Source organism: Hypomesus transpacificus, chromosome 14 (genome assembly GCF_021917145.1).
Source record: "Hypomesus transpacificus isolate Combined female chromosome 14, fHypTra1, whole genome shotgun sequence".
Lineage (NCBI taxonomy): Eukaryota > Metazoa > Chordata > Actinopteri > Osmeriformes > Osmeridae > Hypomesus > Hypomesus transpacificus.
Window position 1 is genome coordinate 13,429,347 of NC_061073.1, and position 21,945 is coordinate 13,451,291.

The window sequence follows — 21,945 nt, forward strand, 5'->3', positions numbered from 1 at the left end:
ATTTTACCGCGGTTGAAGGGGGTGCAGTTGGGATGAAAACATTTACATTTTCCAATTAATGTAAAAAAACGATTACATGTTTTCAGAACATTAAATGACGTCAAGAGTTTTGTTCTATCAGGGTTTGTTGTAATCTAATGATTAATTTGACATTTTACTTTTTGTTTTTGTAAGCAAAAAATTATAATCACTACCCTTTGCATCCCCAGCGTATGTATCCATGTATTCTATCATTAGACTATAGAAAATGTACTATTGGATTTACAGTATTATTGGCCTATATTTAAAACAGGGATCTCAAATTTTATCAAAAGTTTGGCGTGAGATTACTATACCTGCAACGTTCTGGTACACAAATCTGGAGAGCGGCAGGATAAATTATCCATTACTTCTCAGCGTGAGAAATACAAGGTGTTACGTGAGAGCGTGAGAAATGGTTGAAATGCGTGAATCTCTCACGGTGAATTCGTGAGACTTGAGAGCCCTGTTTAAAACATGTAAATTATGGCAACTGACAGTGGAAACATTATTTGTAGTTCATGTTGCCAGACGGACATGTATTGCAGCACATTACTTTACTGTTAGGCAGTTTAAAAGCAATCCAGATAATATTTGCTTCTGTAGCAGATAGGGTGAGTACTGTGAATGTCTCCATAATATCGCAACATTTACAGTCTTGCCGGTTTTGTACACAACTCAGTATCTACTGTTTGGATGTCATATTTCCAGCACCGTTTCAAGTTTGTTTGCTTGTCCGCTAGCTACCTGACGCTAACAGGCTCTTGCTAATACTTTCGTCAACAACATGTCATTCGTAATTTTTGAAATATAATCGAATGCAATCACTGTGGGTGGATATACAGTGTATAGGTTAAGGCTATGGTCTCTGAATCTAAATAACACATTGGACGTATCAAACACTCACCCACCCGCTACTGCCACTAGGGAGCAATGCAAGCAAATAAAACGTCATGGTAACACTTAATTTGGATAGTCCATCGGTTGTCACACGATGTAGCTACTCAGTAGCATGTCAACAGTGTATCAGTTGACATTGAACACTGTTTTAACAGACAAGTAACATGCGTTCAACTAACTGTCAGTAGACACTGTTGAAACAGTGGTTGACATGTTGCTGACATGATCTATTCTACAGAGTAGCTACTTACAACTCTTACTGTGTCAAGTGTCTACAGGTTTCGGGTCTTGGCCAGACAGTGTCCTAAACCCGATGTGATGTCGGATAAACGTCAGCGGGCCAGGGTCCAGGGCTCATGGGCCAAACCACTGCCAAAACAACCACAAAGGCCTACTGAAGGTAATTTGCCAATTAGGCTGCCCATTTTGCTGTCTGCTTCTTAGAGTATTTAAGTGTGATTGATCTTCCACAAAGTCAGCGTTTCCATTATTTTGGGGGTGGGGTAGGATGTGCATTTCCAAGCAATCCTGTTGCCAACCTTAAACCATCTTGGGGTGTGGGTCAGCATACATTTGAGTTCCATCAATCCACCCAGGTAAAATGATTTATTATGAAGTATTAGGCCTCATAATAGTATTACTGTACTCTTTGAGTGAGAGTAAAACAGTTCATACACACTGGCAAAGTTAAAATGTCCTCCCTTCCAACAGCCAGTCAAGGTAATACCCTCAGAGAAGGTGATAGAGTAAGTAAAGAGTACTGTACTCATCTCTTCTGCACTTGAAACACGTTTATACAAATAAGTAACCCTATTGTGAAATTTGACTGAAGACCATGTAAGATGACACCGATAGTATGGCATTTATTATTACTACATGTTGTTTGCCAATCTTTTAGCAATGTCTTCTATGTAGTGGAATAGCTAGCTGTCTTTTATACGTGCCTTCGATTCTTTCCATGGTAAGGAAAGATGGTGATCATGAGGTCAGCAATGGACCATCAGGGGTGTCAAGGTGAGTGTATTCTATTAATATGTCATACATGTAAATTGGCCTCCTCTCTTAGTTTCTATACTTAAATGTGACACAGTCTATGAAACACAAGTAGATGGCAGTATAGAGTGTTTTTGTAAATGCAAAGATGCCTTTTTTATAAATCCACGTTGCAAGGCTCTTGGCCTCATAATCAGTGATGTTCCTGAGGTCACTTGGTGTTTTTGGTCTTGTGACTCACCCAAAGATCCCCATCTTGTGTCCAACAAACAGTTGGTAAAAGTATGCTAGTTGCCATGGATCTACTAAATCCCCCATTTGCCACAATCTGTAACGCAATAGTATACTGTATAGACTGTATAGCCATGTGTCCTCCTACCCACCCATTCATCGCCCTCCCTCACAACTGAGGGCCTTTTCTCCCCCAGACTGCGTCTGTTCACTGCGTTCCTGCCAGTGGAGGAGGCAGACTGGATGTTTAGTAAGCTGTTAGCCGAGCTGCCCTGGTCCCAGAAGACCAACTACAGACAGGGTGGGTGAAAGGCACATTTCGGAGGAGTCTTCATAAGGCATTAGGACTTTCCTGTTTTACCCAAACAGTACTTAAATATACAAACACAGTGCCTAGTACCAACCCACATTAAACCATCATACACCTCTTATTGGGGTTTAATGTTGGTATGGATTACGTTTCTGTTTAACTCACTGGGCCAATCAGCCAGGATATCCAACTACTATACTGCTCCATACGTACCTCAACTCTTAGTAGCAGTATTGTAATGATTTGATGCCAATTTGCTTCCTCCAAAAAAAAACATATTTAAAATGTTGCCAAGAGTTTATGTTAAACATTTTTTTTTTTTTTTTAAGTGCGACTTTTCTGAAACTCTGTACTTACTAGTATTGCCTCATTGACTAACATTATTTCAGTATCTAAAGGCTTGTAATGTCATGACCATAATGATTATTCTGGTCAAAGACCTGTTATGGCTGTTCACGTCTCGATTGAGTTATAACATAACTGCATTGGGACTCATCCAAATAAAGTTGAGTCAAATATCGCCCACCCCAGCCCCCACCATTTAGACTCCAACACAGACATGCCATTGAGCAAAGCTCAGTAGCAGACAACCAACAACAACAAAACATGTGACACAGACTATCCCTCCCTCCCCCCATCCTTTACTTTGTTTATAGACCTTTGGCTCTAGCCTGGCATTGCCAGACCAGTTTGTAAATGCGTGTTAGACTGGAACCTCTGACCATGTTTATGTAGTGATACTGTGCTGGATGTTGTGGCAGGTGAGTCCTATGGGGAGCCAAGGCTGACCTGCTGGTATGGAGACCTGCCTTACACCTATGCCCATTCCACCATGGAGGCCAACACACAGGTATGGAGAGAGAGAGAGAAATATGGAGTTAGAGACCGAGTGAGTAAGTAAGAGAGACAGAATAAAAAATTTAAAAAGTAAAATGACAGAACCTTAAAAATGGTTGAACAAGTCCATCTGCCTTCATGGAAATCTGGAAAATACTTTTCCTCTTTGCTCCCACCCATCCCCTACCCCCATCCCACTTCTCCCTCCTTTCCCCCTTACAGTGGCATCCTCTGCTCCTTACCTTGCGACAGGCCGTGGACAGTGCAAGTGGATCTTCCTTCAACTCCCTGCTGTGCAACCTGTACCGAAACGAGAGCGACAGCATTGGCTGGCACAGTGACGACGAGGCTTCCCTGGGCACCAAGCCCACCATAGCCTCCCTCAGCCTGGGAGACACCAGGGTGTTCAGCCTCCGCAAGAAGCCTCCCCCGGTAAGGGTGGGAGTGTGTGTTGTTTGTGTTGTGTGTGTGTGTGTGGAGTGTGAGAAGTTTTGGTGAGAGACATGTTCACTCCTATTAGTTTGAAGAAAAACATTTTCCAGTTAAGGTCAACTGTATTGTTCGTACGGTTCTTTTTTTTGAGGACTGAACAATTTTGACAATTTATCTGGGACTGTTAGTAACTTTGTCTGTAATGTTGTCCTCAACCATGTTTAGACCAGAATATACCTACTGACTTACTGAAATATGGTGCTCCTCTTCGTAGGCGGTTGTGAAACATTGTCGACCAGTTCCAGTGATATGAACAGCTACAGCATGTACCTTTGAAACTAACCTGGTACCTTTGTAATAATCCTGTTTGTGTGTGTGTATGTCTGTGTTTGTGTGTATGTGGGCACGTGTGTTTGCATGAGAGGAGGAGAACGGAGACTACACGTACATGGAGAGACTGCGGGTGCCTCTCGCTCATGGCACTCTGCTTCTGATGGAGGGCTCAACACAGGACGACTGGCAGGTGGGTCTGACCAATCAGGTACAGGAATAGGAACGCGTCCTCAACAACACCATACACAGGCCTATCATCAGGTTGGCAATGTGTCATGGTGCATCCTAGCAACTGAGCAAAAGACGGGGTGTACAGTTGTACTTCACTCGATACACAGCTGTTGTCTTAGGGTAGCTCGATCGGTAGATCATGGGCTTATTACACTTATTACACTGGTTTGGTTTGATTGACTCTAGTCATCCGCAACTCACAAAGTACATACTGAAACTTGCTGAATGTTGTTGAACATTGTGTTTTGTCTCTGGTTATTGTTTTTGATCTGATTAGCAGAACTCAGTGTGAACAATATGTGTCGGGGGGAGGGCAGGTTATTTGCAAACAGAATGTCCTGAGTGTAATTCCGACCAAACACACACTCGCACACCACTCCCCACCAAAGCTCAGACGCTGGAAGCTTAAACTGACAGGAAGTGTCTTCTCAGGATCACCCAGCACATTTTTATCTTATCTGCAGTGAGGGAGTGACCTGTATCCAAAGAGCCCAGGTAAGAAGTTATGAGACCAAAGATCAATAATGAGTAGCCATGAAATTGTAGAACCAACACTTGAGACTTACAGTAATAGTTGTAATTTGTTTGCAACAGTTAGGAGGTCATGTATGGCTGTGTGTCTGATATGTGTGAGAGTTGCTGCCTTATACTGTCAGTCTGTCACTGTAGGAGATGGTGGTAAAGTATGTCTGGGGATACTTTTTTTTTGACACACACCTTTGCACTATTTGGGTGTAGTATATGAAAGTTGGAAAGTGTAATTGTCAAGTAAAGTCTGTACAGCCTCATGCAAAAAAGATGTGTTGATCACATACTTCTCATACAGCAATTTGAATAACCTCCTGTGGTTATTCTTCTTAACTGTAGACTTGTATGCCAAGAAATGTCCAAGAAACCAGTAATATTAAGAGTGTGTCTGTGTGTGTGTAGGCCTACACACACACAGACACACTCTTAATATTACTGGTTTTCTTGGACACCAAGCACTTTTATGCTTTTACACCGAGAGGAATATTTCTTGTTTTATGGGGACATCTGTCCGAGAGAAATCTTGTTCCCATCTCATCCCAAAGAAAAACAATGAAGTGAACAACAACACCCAAAGTTCACCGTAACACCTAGTTCCACACAGCCGAGCCTTTCACCAACTTCGGCCCCCTATTTCATTTCAGATTGTTTTGAAAAGACGTTCAATATTTAAACACAATGCATAGATCTTGTTGCATAACCGTCACTGTGACTCCCGAAGCCCGAGTCCATTAGTTTTGTTCAGAGTGGTTTCCTTGTGACCGTTTTATATCAACAACTACTTGTGTGCCTTTTGGTTGGAGGTGAAAAGTGTTCCCCACTCTGCAATCAGGCATGGAAGGAGTGACAGAGAAAGGAGATAGATATATGCTTGGTTATATGAGAGAGGGAGAGAGAGAGAGAGAGGGAGAGGATACTCCAGTCTCTTAAGCAGCTGGCCAGAGACTGTGTTGAAAGAAGGCATAAGTGGGCCAAAGATTCGTCTGTCTGTTTGCCTCGTGTGCGCTTGTTTACAAAGTATTTTGTGGCCACCACAGGGCATCACTGTCGGGAAGATTTGGTCAAGGTTCAAATATATGTGACATTGTACAAAAACAATACTGTCCTTAATCCTTAAAATCCACTTGAATTGCTACAAATACATATATACAATAAATGAAGTAAATACATTATTTTAAATGTGGCTATGAGTAGCATGATAGTGATTGTCACTATCTGTAGTGCAAGAACATGGACTCCAGTGTACTGTACAAGTTTCACGCTCACAACAACATCTTTCATTTTGCAACATTGTTTTGTGTTTGTGTGTCTCAAACAGCATCAAGTGGCTAAAGAGTACCACAGCCGTGGACCCCGCATCAATCTCACCTTCAGAACCATCTACCCTGAACCAGCAGGACGTAGACATGGGGGACAAACTTTGACCACGAGTACAGCCCCAACACTGAGCACACGGCATCACCAGAGACTTTTATAAAAGGAGTAGTGGTAGGTGAATAGACTAGAAGCTAATGTTGGCGCAAGAATGAAGTTCAACCAAGCCTGGAAAACCATGAATTCTGACTTGATGCTAATGAAAGGACATGTTATTGGATCATTGGAATCAGGGGAAGCGTTATTACAGAACACTCACATAAGTTCAAGGATATTTTTCCTCCATTATTATTTGCCTTATTAGGAACTTTGCTGGAATCTGCATCAGTGAAGTTGTTCAAATCCTAACCTTTTAAATTGCAGAAATCCATGTTGATAATGGTTTATATTGTGATCATTCATATGGTTTACGATTTATTCTCAGAAATGATTGGACTAGACTATGAGAATGTCCGAGGTTCTCACATTTACAACCCCTCATTTGGGAGTCTAATCGGGATAATAAAACTCTATAAAATGTAACTATTAAAGTGGCTAATTCAGCCAAATATGGCCCTTACGGGAGTTGTCATTATTTATTTAGTAACACAGGACAATCTTTTTCTTGTTTTGGATGCTTGTGAAATAAAGAGCACAGTATTTTGAAACTGAAAGATCCCTGACTGTTGATTCCAAACCATGAGAACATCTTGTAAGATTAATGTAAAATACCTTTAAAAATCTGCTAGTTTGAACAATGTGGTCCATTCTAATTCGTATAGGCCAACGCCTGAGTTAAGATATGTTTAAACACCTCCCTTTGACATAATTGCAGAAGGGAAGTACATACCCTGTCCTACACGAACTCTGAACTCTCATTTTCAAGTAATGAAAAGCCTGTTCTATATTAAATTACAGGAAGTGAAGATTCACCGAGATTCTCTGCCTGTGCTTTAGTGTGTACATCACAATAATCAACCTGTGAAGGTTTTATAAGTCATAAATCCAGCCTTTCTGACTCACTCACATGTAAGCAGGGATGTGATGCAGAGACATAGCCTGATATTGTCATACTCATAATTCTAGTCAGAATATGAGTCTGAAAACTCTCCGTTGGGCTGTGACTATGGGGCGTGTGTCAACCGAGCTCGTAAAACAAATGCCTCTTCGCTCAATTGGATAGACCTACAACCAATCAGAGCAACGTAACATGTTGTTTGTTGAAAACAAATTCAACCCAAGCGCTCTTTGGTGACGTTGATTACGTTACTGTTGATCATCTGTCCATCATCGTATAAAGCCCGCCCTGACAATTTAATTGGTCCGAACAGCTCCTGGTCGGATATAGTTTTTCCGCAATCGAGCCCCTCCAGACCCAACTTCCCAACCACATTTTGTTGTGGGCGGGGATAAAGTTGGGCTGGCAGCCAGGCTAGCAGAGACAGGCAGTTGCAGATCATATTGTGTTCCCCAAATACTATATTGGTAACTGATGTGACCAGAAGTACTGCCCAGCACTGCCCCCTCTTCCCCTGCTCCCCTCCTCAAGGCTGACCTGAATACTGGACGTACTGCATGGCCCTCTTTGTGTTCCGATTATGGAGAGAGATTGAGGGTCTCCAGCTGTGTAATGGGTTTAGTGGGCACCTCCTTCACTCTGTAATTAATGACTGGAGGGGGTGTGTGCACCTATGTCTGTACGTGAGTTTTGTGGCTTAGAGTTTGTACGTGCATATGTTTTTTGTACGTTTGGAGGGTTGCATAAAAAGTCATTTTGGTCGAACTGGGTGTCGAACTCTCTTTGGGTGTCTGTGTTTAGTGTGTGTCTGAGACAGAGAGAAAACCAGGCAGTCCATGCTATTCTGGGATTGTTATTTGCTTGATGTTACCAAATTTAGACTTGGAGGGATTTGTGGTGGAAACTGTGACTACAAGACAGATAAGGTCCAGTACTTTAGCTACAGGAAACCATCCCCAGTCTGTAACTCCGGGATTGGGACTGTTTACCATCAAGGTTACTAGCTTCCAATGTAGCTCCCAGTATATGGTAAGAAAAGAAGGGAGTCAGATGGCTGAGCGGTGAGGGAGTCAGGCTAGTAATCAGAAGGTTACCGGATCGATGCCTTGCCAAAAATGATGTTGTGTCCTTGATGTTGTGTCCACTTCAACCTACTTGCCTCGGGGGGAATGTCCCTGTACGTACTGTAAGTTGCTCTGGATAAGAGCGTCTACTAAATGTAAATGTAAAAGAAATGTTGCATAATCTTTCACCAGCTAAGATTTGCTTAGTAGTTACAAGCCATGCAAATGTGGTTGGTTAAATACATTTCATTTGACTGTAGACTTTTATTGATCTGTTTATTTCACCACCCTGAGGATCAACTAGAACCTACTTATGCAATAAAAGCACAGTTGCAAAGGGATAGTTTTTAGTTGAATACTTTCGCAGTAGCCTATAATGTTGTTGTCTATATCTTGCGCATGATCTGTACATTTTGACATCCTGTAGGCTATCTACTGGGAAATACATATGTCATAAGGATTCCCATAGCTGGATGCCTTGCTTAATTACGGTACTGACACGCTGCTCAAAGATCCTGACGCCTGTTTTCAACAGTATCCACATGGGAGAGTTTTTCCGCTAACCCTAATTAAGGTCCATGCAGCCCACAATAAATCAGCGGATAAATGATGTTATGAATAAATTAATATGTTACACTGCTATGTAGATTATAAACCTGGGTAGAAAACAGTTTGCAATAATTTAGTTTGACACAGTTCAATCTGCAACAACTAGGTGATTCCATCACTTCAGAGTGGACTAACAACCATGTGAAATATTTCTCAAGGCCCCTAAGAATTTAGGCTCTTTTAGAGCCAAAGGATGGTCTCTGACCTGATACAAGATCTACCAAATAAACTGGCTGCTGAGTGTGTATTGAATGTGGAAACTGTTTGGTACCACAGGTCTGTAGTACAGGACTATCAAGTTTCCATGTTTTTTTATTGCAATCCACACCTTTGTTTTGAGCTTAGGGGCTGTTAGCTATGCCAGGAAAGCTTCAAGGAGAGCTAGTCATTAATGTAGGCCAAAAGATAGACGGTGTTCATTTAAGTGCTGTAAATTAGTGTTGAGATGTTGGCTTAAGATCAGCGTAGCCCCAGGGGGTGTTAGTGTTGACCTCTAGTGTTAGAAGTGAAAGTTCTGACTATTGTTTTCACAATAGTCAAAGGTCAGTGTTTGGTTAGATACTGTGTCAGAGAATTCTATGAAGACTTAAACACTAGTGAGGGTACCTGTAGTTTGTGGATCTTTGAGTAGGTTTACAATAAACAGAAAGTCGGTCCTGCTGTGTTAACCAGAAACACACTATAAAGTGCTCTGCTTCATATACTGTGTGTATGTCTGTATTCTGTGCTGCACTGGCACTTGGGTCCGTGTGTGTGTAAGAGTGAAGGAGAGGGCAAACAGGCAAGTGTGTTACTGTACAGTATGCTCTGTGACCCACGCTGTGTTTTGCTGGGAAGCCTGTCTGGGAATGTGGTGACCGATACGCTTTAGTATTACAACTACCCCCTTTAGGCCTCATGGCTCTTCTCAGCACTCCCTTGTTGAATTCAAGATTCAATCCCAGGTCTTGTCAATCAACCCCTTTAATGTTTGATGACCCCAATGCCCCCGAAACCTGTAAGAACTGGATTGTTCAGACAGCTGAACTGAACAGTTTGGGCAGAGGTTCTACCCACTGTGGGGGGGGGGTTTCTTCCAAATACCAAATGTGGTTCGCAAAGCCAACGATTCTTTCAAAATGTCAATTCCAGGCAATGCAGAGGAACTTCTGTTGAACCACGTGTTCCTAGGGAATAGTAGATTGTTCTTCTTGTTCCTGATCCTGTTCAAATGATTTTTTAAAAGGCATACTGTAGCATCTGTGGGAAAAATCTAATAATTTGTGTTTATGTGGATCACAATCAGTAGAGGAGCTATTGTCTTACTTATGCATGTATCATATCTTACTCTTCATTCCATGTGTTCCTGCTGTAACCGATATTGTGTACTGATGACAGTGATGTGTCAATGAATAATGAACATCTGTTGGGTATATGCTATCTGTGTTTTTCAATATTTACAAAAAATGCTGTCCTCTGTGGGCTTTATACGGGAGAGAGGGACTAGTACAACTGTAAGTGATCTGGAAATCATTCTTGTCGAGGTGCCAGATTATTTTCTCTCCAATCGGCTGGTTGTTCAGATTATGTTATAAATTGTTTGATTAATCTTTATCAAGTAGTGCACAGAGTCGCTGCAGTCAAGGCAGTTTATTTATTTGCGCATGTAGCAAGGAGACAAGGTATGGTAATACTAAGTTGTCTCCCGACCAGTCTCCATGCAAGACCATTTATACAACACAGTTCTCAATAGTCATTGGTCCATCCACAATCATGTAAATGATTATGAGGGAGTCAGGTGACTGAGCGGTTATGGAATCGGGCTAGTAATCTGAAGGTCGCCAGTTCGATTCCCGGCCGAGCCTAATGACGTTGTGTCCTTGGGCAAGGCACTTCACCCTGCTTGCCTTGGGGGAATGTCCCTGTACTTACTGAGAGCGTCTGCTAAATGTAAATGTATTTTCTTTCATTGGCTAACTTCCCTGCATAGATCCTGCACGTGTGTGTGCTTCTCTTTGAGTGGAGGTTTACAGGGGTTTTGACCCTCCTAGGCTAACCTGGAATGCTGATTCTTTTATACAGATACAAATACAGAACAAAGATTTAAATCCTTTCTTAAAATATTTCTGACATAAACCCAGAGCTTGAAGTCACATTGTTTTAAGAGTCAAACTATAATTTCTTCTTCACATATCCTGTAAGGCTTCCAATCCAACCCACCTCCATGCATTAAATCATCGCATCGTTTGGAAAAGTTGTTTAGCTTTACAATTAATTAGTGTAATTTCTAATCAGACTGACTGTGCTTCATATTATTATATTGGATGTACTGTATAACCTGAGACAGTCTTCAGCAATGTTATCTTCTGACAGTATGTGAGTGATTCAGTTTCCTGTGTTAGTTTTGGCACCTTCCCACTAGCCATACTCTAATAGAGTGCTCATTAAATGACTTGTTGAGGACTTGTGGTGTGGCGTAACTCTGACACTGATCAAGAATTTGGTTTCCTCAGAGGTGTAGTACTGTATGTGTTTTGTAGAGTAGGTACAGATATGTATAATGTATTCTGGCTTCAATGGAAAGCTCATTAGACAGCTTTTTTGATGAATGATGATTGAATTGATGTCAGGATGATGTTGATGATAAGAAGAATGTTATAATATACAAAGCTTTTTGCGTACACGTTTTTTTAGTTTTAAACATCCCCAAAGTAGACTTTTTATGGCACAGCTTAGGCTTAAGGTTGTTTTTCAGGCGTGGGAAGGTCCTTCTTGACCTCAGATCTCCATAAATATGCCTGACTCTTGTGCTTACAATCTTTATCAGGGCAAGTCTCAGGGGAGGACAATACCCAAAAGCACCCTGAAGGAGCCATATTTATTTACCTATTTAAAGACTTCCCTCCATCCGTCGCCTTAATAGTTTTCCTGCAAAAACATTTGGACATATAAATACAAACTCTTTAGAATAGCTAGACGACAGTTTAAAAATGCTCTTTGCGGGAAAAATGTGTACTCTTTAGCACACGCCTACACGTACTGCCTGTATTGGCAACAGTTTTATACTGTGACTGACAGCCTTACAACCCCCACCCCACAATGTTTGTCCCCCGTTACATTTTAGGAACTTGTCATGGTAACATGCTCGGATCACTACAGTGGGTGCAGGGGGACCCCCTGGGTCCGGAATGTGGCCTGTCTTCTACTCCTGACCTTATGGACCTGTTAAATAGCTGTTTTTCTTCTTCCATGCACATGCCAGACTGGATAAAAGGCACCCTGTGCTTCTGATTACCTACAAATTACTGGACTAACAAGGTACAAAGATGATGTTGCATTCCATGGGTTCAGCAATACTCTAACCTAGGCAATGACTCAGCAAAAAAGTCAGGCTGGTCTTTAGCACATCAATATATTTAGTTTCCTTAAAAAATCTTAAAAATAAAATTAAAATCATATCCATATTTTTAACTGCGGTTTGGTGAGGTTGGGTATTATACATTAAACACAATCAATGGAGCTGTGATTTTGTTTTTGCTTGAGCGTAGTCTGTGATGTCAAGACAAACACAGTGAATTGTGTACAGTGAACGTAGATATCTCCTGGATCCTATCTAATTACCACTGTACACAGACCCCCACACCCTCTCTCTGCCCCTCTCCAGCCTTGATGTGACATGACAAATAAAAACAATCCTCTCTGCCCCACTGTTGCTATTATCTTTTCCAGTTAGTAATGTAGCTATGTAACTGTACCCTCACATACTGTAGATACTGTAGACCACCAGCCCACACCCCTCCACCCAGTTTCCATGCCAACGGAATGGAAAATGAAAATCTAGACCCCCCTACCCCCCCCCCCTCCCATCACAAACAAAAACAAAAAGGATGCTTGATTCTGTTTCCATCCATCAGTCTGCTCGGCTGGCTTTTAATTTCATAAACCTTCTGCAGGGAGAAGAGTTCAAGGCCCTCAGCTCAGAAAAGAGAAGCTGCATGATATCCCTGCTCCAAGCAAATGCTCTACTGTGTTTATTTGCATACATTTAGTTGTGTCTGTTCCGCTGCTGAACTTGAAATAAATTAATAGAGGTTTGAGATCCATAAATGGGGATCAATAGATACATGGAGGACAACAGAGTCTATTTAAAGAAACTTGAGAAAAGACCTGAGGATTACCCAGCTGTCACTGCTGCTAAACCTAGGCTCCAGACTTTTTCTTTGCGAGATACTGTGAAGCAAAAGGAAATAGGTGTAGTGGTATCAAATAGAACTGTCTCTGAAAGACCACTAATTTTGGACCTCACAAACCATATTTTTAAGAATCCTTAACTACACTGCTGTTGACATAGGGCTATAACATGTTCTTTTATAGCTTCATGGATTTCTATGTAGACATTGCTTAAGATTTTATCCATGTAACAGTTGCTTGTCAACGTGTCACCTTCATGGCGGAGAAACCATGTTTGGCACAGTCCAAGATTAGGTCTCTGTTGTTATGTTCACAGCAGGGTTACAACATCTCAACAGCACATGGAGCCATCGCTAAGTCATAATAGAAAAAGGCCATGTGCCACAGTGGAAGAAGCCAACCCTGTCCCAATCCCCAGGACAGAGCGGAGCCACTGCTCCATTCGTCCACAAGTGTGGGTGGGTACGCCGTAACTTCAAATGAGTGTTGACATATAGTACGCGCACATGCGCACACACACACTATTCCCATGCAGTCAATCACGTGCGTGTGCACACGTCTCACATATCACATGCTCAAATGTATGTCATATATGTATGTCACACACTTACTCTTGTCATGTCATCTGATGTCACTTGACAACTGGTGACTATTGGTGGGAGATGGAAAGGGGGGGTAAACCTTACTACTGAGGCACCAAATATAGAGCATGGGGAGGTTATTTGCAACTTAACACGAACTACTAATAACCCCTGTGGCATGTATGTTTATTTCTGTTTGAGACTGACGGTAAAGAAGCCCTATTAGACGCTGTCATTATCGCTGTGACCCTGCTTCCTGGACAGAGAAACCCTTTGGAGGTCAGCCCTTTAAAAACATGTCACTTCTGCTCTGGCAAACATGAATGGAGGCTGATTTACATAATCTGTTGAGTCATCAGCCAGGTCCAAAGATATAGTCATCATCACTATGTCATACTGAAGGTGATGATGTTTATTTAACCAATCTTGGAGTGCTCAGAGGGGGGGTTCCAATATTTGTGTATGGGTTGCCATGGCAACAATTAATACATCCCAACGTCCAGGAAGTTGGAAGTTCTAGAAGTCTGGAAGATCTCTGTGTCTGTCTGTCTTTCTATGGTGAGAGAGATAGAGATACATAGTGGATAATGAACTACAACTATTGTATCTTGTGGTCACTAAATATGTGTGTGCCCTCTAATGGCACATTTTGCTGATATACCATGTGGGTAAGAGGAAGGTATACTCCATGTTCATGAGTACCTTCCAAGTACACAGCTGACGCGTGTCATGTCCCATAAGTGTAGACTGAAGGACTGTGTATGCACCTTGAGACAGACTACCCAACCATGGCTTTGTGTTTGTTGCAGTATTTGTTTTCCTCTCTCTCAAGACCTTGTTAATCCCCCTTTCCTCTTTCTTTTTATCCATCTCTCTCTCTCTCACACACACACACACACACACTTTTTTATTTTGAGAGCCTGACACTGACCGTCTGCTATGGAAGCCGGAACCATGACTGAGAGTGTTGGAACGAGGGAGGGACTCCAAAAAAAGAGAGGAGTGGGAAGAGAGAGGGAGGGCTAGAGAGGCACTATAAAAGCATTCACTGGAGCTTTCTGTGGCAGTAGCATTTACAAACCGAGACAGGGACAACTTCGAACGGAGAGGGAAAAAGATACAAAGACTGGTTCACATTACGAGGACTGAACGATTTGAAGAACAGACCGTGACACCCAAAAGCCTTTCTTCAGTACAGGCACTGATATAAGGTTACAGTTTGATGTGCTATTACTGGAAACTTTCTCGCACTGTCCTCTAAAATAGACTCAGATTGAAGCGGAGGCATCTGAGAAAAGAAACTGCAAAGTAAGTGGGAGGAAAAAACAGAAATAGTTTGTTTCTGTTTTCTTTATTTTTTTGTCTCATCTGAGTCCTTGTTTCACTCCCGGTTTCAAATCTGACTGCACACTTGATCTTTTGAAATTTGGTTCAGAGGCCCTTTTGCCAACATGGCCACTGTGCGTCAGATACCCCTGGACACTTCCAGTTTCCACGTACTTCCAGCACACCTGCTAGCCTCAGCCATGGAGGAGTTTCCTCAGCAACTGCCTGTCCCGAAGGGCCCAGCCCGGGGAAAAAGCCGCCCTCGCCGGCCCCGGGAAGCCCGCTTTAAAACCCAGCCTGTCACCTTTGCTGAGATTGCAGAGGTGGAGGAAGAAGGAGCATCCCCGTTGGAGGAGGAGAGAGCTCGCCGGTCATTCCTGCAGTCGTTGGAGAACCTGAGGAGGAGCACGCAGGCGCTCCACTGCCCCGCCACCCTCAACAGCCGGACCACCACATCTACACAGGCCAGCCTGGACTCCAGTGACTCCGACTCCACCCAGTAAGGGGAGAAGCACAGACCCACTTCCTGGTGGTTGCACACTCCCATTTTACCCCTTCTTTCAACATTCACCTGAAACAGAGAACCAACTAATTAGCTTAACAGTTAATTAACTGAACTGAACTGTTGGCCTATCCGCTCCAGCAAGCGTAGATGCCATTGGCTTAAATAAATAAAGGCACCTTCTACAAAAATATATATATATATTCTCATATCAATGTATATTGCTGTATTTTGCATTTGTGTCATTTTGTAAATAACTCTACCAGTAATGTTAATACTGGCTGGTTATGTTGCTAAAGCTGCATATAGAGAAGTGTTACCAGAGACGCAGTGTTCAATACACCACTGAAATGTATTCCTTTGCTATCTTAGATTACTTCAAACATCAAGATTTAACTTGAAACAGTCTCAAAAATGCAACGTGTCCTTGGATTTTCAAAAGGATGGAAATGGTCAACGTTTATTTTCACGTATTTTTGTAACAGTATATTCTGCTTCTTATCAGATTTTGTAAAGTTACCACTCATCAAAGACGTGACAAAGAGGTTTTTGAAAAATCATAGCACGCACAAGTTTTACAGAGCTTCGTCAGAACTCTTCACTTTGATGTCTATGCTCTACACCAGTGTAATGTTTTACACTATTGTCAAATCTTAAGAGTAGAAACATAATACGCTTCCAGATATGTATTTTCTTAACATAAAATAGTGGAATAATCAATGTTATTTTGCTCATTCTTTTGACTTACAAAGTCACCTGATTGATTTCTGAAAAAATATCTTCATACTCTTGTTTTACAGATCTGTTTATTGTGTTGTTTCTTATGTATTTTAATAAATATTTGACAATATATATCCTTTGTCATCCATTAATTAATAGATATTTTCTCAAATATATTCATGCATCATATTCTGCCCCAAGCAAAGTACATGTAAAGGAATGCACATGTTTACTGTCAGCAACCGTAAGCTCTCCAGTCTTGTACATTCATATTTAGCAGACGCTCTTATCCAGAGCGACTTACACGTATAGGGACATTCTCCCCAAGGCAAGTAGGGTGAAGTGCCTTGCCCAAGGACACAATGTAATTTGGCATGGCCGGGAATCCAACCAATAACCTTCTGATTAATAGCCCGACTCCCAACCGCTCAGCCATCTGACCCCAGTCTTGTACTGTAAACATTTCCTGCTCTTCAAACATGAGCTACTTTCTGGGCTACAGCCAGAGACGCTCAGAGGAGGAAAGACATTGGCCAGCTGGAAGCATTTTTAAAGGCCAGTGCCTCAGCTCAACTTTACTCAAGGACACAAACACTGGCCCATTGTGTTGAGCAAGGACTTCAAGTGATGCTGCAATTAAGTGTGAACGCACAGCATCTGTTGATCATTTTGTGTGACAATAAAAGTATGGATGTATACGTCACACATGCACACTAGGTGGAAACAGAGAGTGAGATAAAAAAAAGATTGTGTTTGTGTGTGAGAAAGACATGGAAAGAGATGAAAGTATATTTTATATTATATTTGTGAAATGTACTTCTCATCTCCTGTGCCTTGGTGACTGCCTTCTCCACGTCATCCCTCCTGTCTCCCTTGTTTTCCCGCAACCTACTTCTTATACTGTTGCCATGGAGATGGGACAACGTGAACAAACTGTGATGGTCAAAATTGTGTCAGCAAAATGTACCTTATGTTTCATTACGTGTTCACCCCACCAAAATGTTTCCTTTACCAAAACACTCACTTTATTGATATTTTGGCCCCTGTTAGCTGTTATGGCTGTTTAGTAATATATATATACTACGTGGAGGTGCTCACTGTGCTCTGTGACTGCTGTTTAGTAATTTACTTGGTCCCTTTTCTATTTGCTTCTCTGTTTGCAGAGCCTCAATTAAAATATATTATGTTGAAGAGAGCAGGAATATTTGAAAAAACTTCCCAGTGAAGTGCTTATGTAACATTTGGTGTTCTTACATAAACACGCTATTTTCAGTTTTTATCAGAGAGAGAAAGACAGATTTGATTCCTGGATATCCATGCAAACAGATGGATAGAGATCAAGACACAGAGTACCATCATTCAGCCTCATCATGACTGAGCAGACCTATAACGTTTCTTTTAGTTATCTTCCATTTCCAAACAGGAAAATATTTCCCAATAAAATAACTTGCAAAGTCACTGCAAAGTCCCCAAAAAACAAGCCTTGACAGACTATGACACAGTGGTACTTCCTGAGTCAACCTTTAATGACCCCAACTGGTGTAGTGGGCTTCCTCTCTTTCTTGAGTGGGAAATCCATCTTCCCTTTACTCTTTTCTATATTGGTTGTCTGGAGAAAGGCACATACAAAGGGAAGGAGAGATTGGAAAGCAAAATGACCCAGTCTGTGATCAGAACCCTAACAGCATCCACCAACTGCTTTGGGTTCCTAAAAACACGAAAAGAAGAAAGAATAACCATTCACTCAGTATTTAATTTAGCATGAGATGTGTGAGTGCCTTATGAGTAAGAGATGCAGGGTTCGAATTACGGGGGGTGGCTTGGGGGGGTTTGACCCCCCTAATTAAGACTTGGACCGCCCCAAAAGAGGTAAAAACAACAGGTCGGGGGGGGGGGGGATCGAGACACGCCCTAGAGAAGACGTTGACCCCCCTCGATTGTTATTGAATCATTTGCACTCTGAAGACATGTTTTGTATCTGTCAATCGGTTCTGTTGCCTCTGACAACTCTGTGGATAATGTTCTGTCCGAACAAATGATTGAAGCTGGTTCAGGTGTGGCACTCAGGCAGCGCGCCTCGTTAAGCTCATTAACTACACCTGTGTTAGTCTGCTTCAAGCCCATTGGGCCACGACTGAAGTCCTTTTCATGAAGTGGTGTAGTTGTCTACTAACTAGTGTGATGGTTTGTATTTTCCTGTTCATCAAGTGAATGTATATTGAGAGTGAGTTATATAAACAATACATGAACAGAGGGGTAGGAATATAGCTAGAGATAATCAAACTAAGCTGAAGGTTGAGTGGGCATTGGACTAAGGGTTTCACTGAAGAGGTAGTCCATGGTTGTCTGAATATTAATTGGACTAGGCGATGGATGCTACGTGACTAACCACCATCCCATTTACCTTCTGTGAGGATGCCACAATTAGCTTGGTTGTCAATCGGGGCTCAAGAGATGCTAGGATATTCCTAGAAGTTCTAACCACTTGTAGGAACGTGTTGATGTTTAATGCACATTTGTAGAAAACAAACAAATACCTTGAGCAAGCAACTAATACAAATATTTTTTTTGTCAGATACATGTCTAATTCTTGTACGAATCACTTTCTTGAAATATCAGGGTGTTCTATGCTTTTTCCTCATTCCTTTAGGATTAAGGCTTACTGCTAAATCATATTGTTATATATCTGGCATGGGCCATCTAACAACATCTGGTGAAACCTTAAGTAGAATATCCCTTTCAGGATCGGCTAATACCTGGTTAATGGGAAGTTGCACATGTTAGAAAGTGACAGAAATTTCTGACAAAGCACCTCCGACAGACTTGTGTGTCAGTTTTAAAGCTTGCTCATCTAAATGTCTGGATCCCTGACCCACATCTTGGATAACGATAGAGGGGCCTCTAATGTGACTAACCAGTCCCCCTTTTTGTCTCTTTATTTCTCTCTTTCTTCCCCATCTCACCATCCCTCTTTCTGTCTTCTTTCAGCTGAAAGCCCTCATTCCCCTATTCTGACACAGATATGAGGTGAATGTCAATGCCAGACAGAAGGCGACCTATTTATTTTTGTGAGTTCTGTTTTCAAAGACCACAGTTTCAACCTATTCAATGTCTTAAAGTGAGAGGAATTGGTCTCAATGACAGTCAGAATTTCCTAGAGGGCTTTGTATATAGACATGCTCTTTAGGTTTAAAGATAATAACAAATCAGGTGCAAAATGCAATGCAAATGTAACGTGTATAAATGCAAAGACACTTGTGTTATCTTTTAATATAGTATCAATACTTGTACACACCTTAGCAGATATTAAGCATTTTTTTCTTGATATTGTGTATGTGTACATTCTTTGATGGACGAATCTATTTCACCAATTGCTGAACTGGAAGAGAGGATCATGAGAAAACCCAGGGAAAGCATGAAGCATCAGATCAAAGCCAGACACTGAACGGGGAATTTTCCATTTTAGGGAGAGTGAGAGAAAGAAGAGAGAAAGGGAGAGTGAGAGAGAAAGCGAGAGAGAAACAGAGAGAGAGAGAGTGATCAAGAGAATGAGAAATAGAGACCGATATGGGATGTTTACTTTCCCTCCATACTTCATTCACTATGCCAGAACAGACAAACAATCCTGTGTTGGACCAAATACTGGTAGCAGAGTGTACCCTTCCATTTTGTTTCAACATGTTTTCTCTCTAACCATCATTTGTGCAGATCGATGACAGCTTAGGGAGGCCATGACGCACATTGAATAAAACACCACAGATGGTTCTCACAAGCCTGTCCAACCCAAACAGACCCACGAAGACCAAAACCGGATTTCTTCCGCCTTTACCAGGAGTACAGAAAAATACATTGCTGGACTTCAAAATATTTTAAATAATATCAGAACTGACAGCCCACTGTTCAGTTTATGTTCACAAACTCCTTTACAATGTCTCTAAGCCTGATAATTCAAGAGCTGTAAGAACTGATTGTGATTAGCATGGCTAGGCAGGCTCCTTATTTGGTTGCAGTGCACTTTGTTGTAGAAAGCTTGCAAAACACCCAAATCCCTGTCAAATCCACTTGACCATCACTTCAGACAGAAAAACACAACTCAAGCTCTTGGTGCCATTAAAGTACTTGTTTTTGTAACTTGGTAGTCTGGGAAAAGTGTCCATAAAATTCTTAGTGGAGCATGGGCTAGTAGCCTTCTGAAGTATGGGCATAATAAGTCTAAGTCTAAATAAGGTAAGTAGGCTACACTTATTGTTTTGACCACCAGAAGTATGGAATACTGTTTTAGTCAAAATTAAATACATAAATAGGTTTATACATAGGTAAATAAATAAATATGGATATTAAATAAACCCTGAAATAAAAAAGATGGCAATAAATATATCATCATATTAATATATAGCTGAATCCATTTACCTAAATAAATAAATATACTTATTTAAAAATTAAATTTTGTAAAGACAACATTTATTTATTACATGGGATTTTTATTTCCTAGTGCCACATTCATTTATTTATTGAGACATTTATTTCCTAACTTCACATATATTTCCGAACCCCACATTTATTTCTGTGCTGTATTTATTTCCTACATTGCGAGAGGAGCGTGGTTATCTTCAGACCAAAGCAGCTGCACAAGATCGAAGGCAGATAGGGACAAAATTGATCAGCATGGCTTGTCAGGGGATATCATTTTAGCACACAGTGAAGATTTTATAGAGGTACTTTGGCGGATAAACTGCTTTATAGAACATAAACATTGACAACAACTTCTTAAATAGTTTGAGACTTATCGAGCACCGTGTTCGTGTGCAAGATGTACAAGTAGTATGGAGGGTGATTAGTGCCAGGTAATGTGTTTTACCGAAATTCACTCCCTGCTAGAACTTAACACAATATATGATAATGTGCCCTCTATAATAAAAAAACATTATTGTCTTGATAATTGCCTTTATAGTAGAAAAAACGTGATGCAGGGCCCTATAAGGTGCCCTTACAATGGTCTAAACTTAACTGTTCCCGTGACCTTACTTCCAATGGAAAAGGGTGCTGTTATGAAGTGCCCTGTATGATGCCCAAATCATCATGCCCTACAATGTGCCCACAAGGACATGCTTTCACAAAGTGAGGCTGTGATGACACTTGGGGTGTTCCATTCCCATTGTTACATTGGTGAGGCCGCCAGTGTAACAGTACAGGTGTACATTTAGGTGTACATTTAGGTTATATGGCAGCTGTCCATACACTGTCAGCCAGAATAGTAATAATTAGATTTAAATTAAATGTGCATGTGCAATATACAATAATTATATATTATTAGTCATGCTAAGCTATTTTAAATGCTAAAAGCTACAGTTTGGGTCACCTTCTGATCTGGAAGTCTGTGCTGGATCTGTGCAATAATACTTCCCAATTTTAGTCAATATATTTATTTATTTTTAATCAAACGGCATTCCCATACAGAGGGGGTAACATGGCAATATTGAAAGCCTGGCTAAACTCCTTTAAAAGGTTGAATGACGAGTCATTCCTTTTCCAATTCCAATTATTCTGCATATGTTGTTCCGCCCTGCCAATTTAAAACGGAAGTGGTGAAAATCTAGGTGAATTGAAAAATGGAGACGTGATAATGTGTAGCGTATGTGAATAGAATAATAGTAATGAATTGTAATTGTAATAATGTAATGAATAGTAACGAATTGTCAATTGATTTGATACATTTCATATAAAATATATTGTAGTTACTTGTTTGGTACGCACAATAGACTGTAAGCCTACGCACCCTTTACGTTGCA

At 41.2% G+C, this 21,945-nt stretch overlaps 2 protein-coding genes across 2 annotated transcripts; both read left to right on the top strand.

Annotated features, from left to right (window-relative positions):
- The first annotated feature begins 526 nt into the window (after positions 1–526).
- alkbh3 (alkB homolog 3, alpha-ketoglutarate dependent dioxygenase) lies at positions 527–6,840 on the top strand. Its single transcript, XM_047033605.1, has 10 exons — positions 527–632; positions 1,188–1,318; positions 1,426–1,514; positions 1,630–1,664; positions 1,885–1,932; positions 2,340–2,443; positions 3,214–3,302; positions 3,512–3,721; positions 4,146–4,244; positions 6,132–6,840. Exons 2-10 carry the CDS (start codon positions 1,237–1,239, stop codon positions 6,288–6,290), a joined length of 915 nt encoding a protein of 304 aa, XP_046889561.1. The 5' UTR covers positions 527–632; positions 1,188–1,236; the 3' UTR covers positions 6,291–6,840.
- Positions 6,841–14,456: 7,616 nt separating this feature from the next.
- c14h11orf96 (chromosome 14 C11orf96 homolog) lies at positions 14,457–16,286 on the top strand. Its single transcript, XM_047034861.1, has 2 exons — positions 14,457–14,916; positions 15,044–16,286. Exon 2 carries the CDS (start codon positions 15,060–15,062, stop codon positions 15,435–15,437), a length of 378 nt encoding a protein of 125 aa, XP_046890817.1. The 5' UTR covers positions 14,457–14,916; positions 15,044–15,059; the 3' UTR covers positions 15,438–16,286.
- Positions 16,287–21,945: the final 5,659 nt, after the last annotated feature.

What these genes read in the sequence shown, in the direction of transcription:
- alkbh3 (XM_047033605.1), top strand. Translation starts at nt 1,237, where the DNA reads ATGTCGGATAAACGTCAGCGGGCCAGGGTCCAGGGCTCATGGGCCAAA. An exon ending in CCCTCAGAGAAGGTGATAGA is followed by an intron (nt 1,665 to 1,884) that starts GTAAGTAAAGAG and finishes TTCCATGGTAAG; the next exon opens with GAAAGATGGTGATCATGAGG. An exon ending in GGACCATCAGGGGTGTCAAG is followed by an intron (nt 1,933 to 2,339) that starts GTGAGTGTATTC and finishes TTTCTCCCCCAG; the next exon opens with ACTGCGTCTGTTCACTGCGT.
- c14h11orf96 (XM_047034861.1), top strand. Translation starts at nt 15,060, where the DNA reads ATGGCCACTGTGCGTCAGATACCCCTGGACACTTCCAGTTTCCACGTA.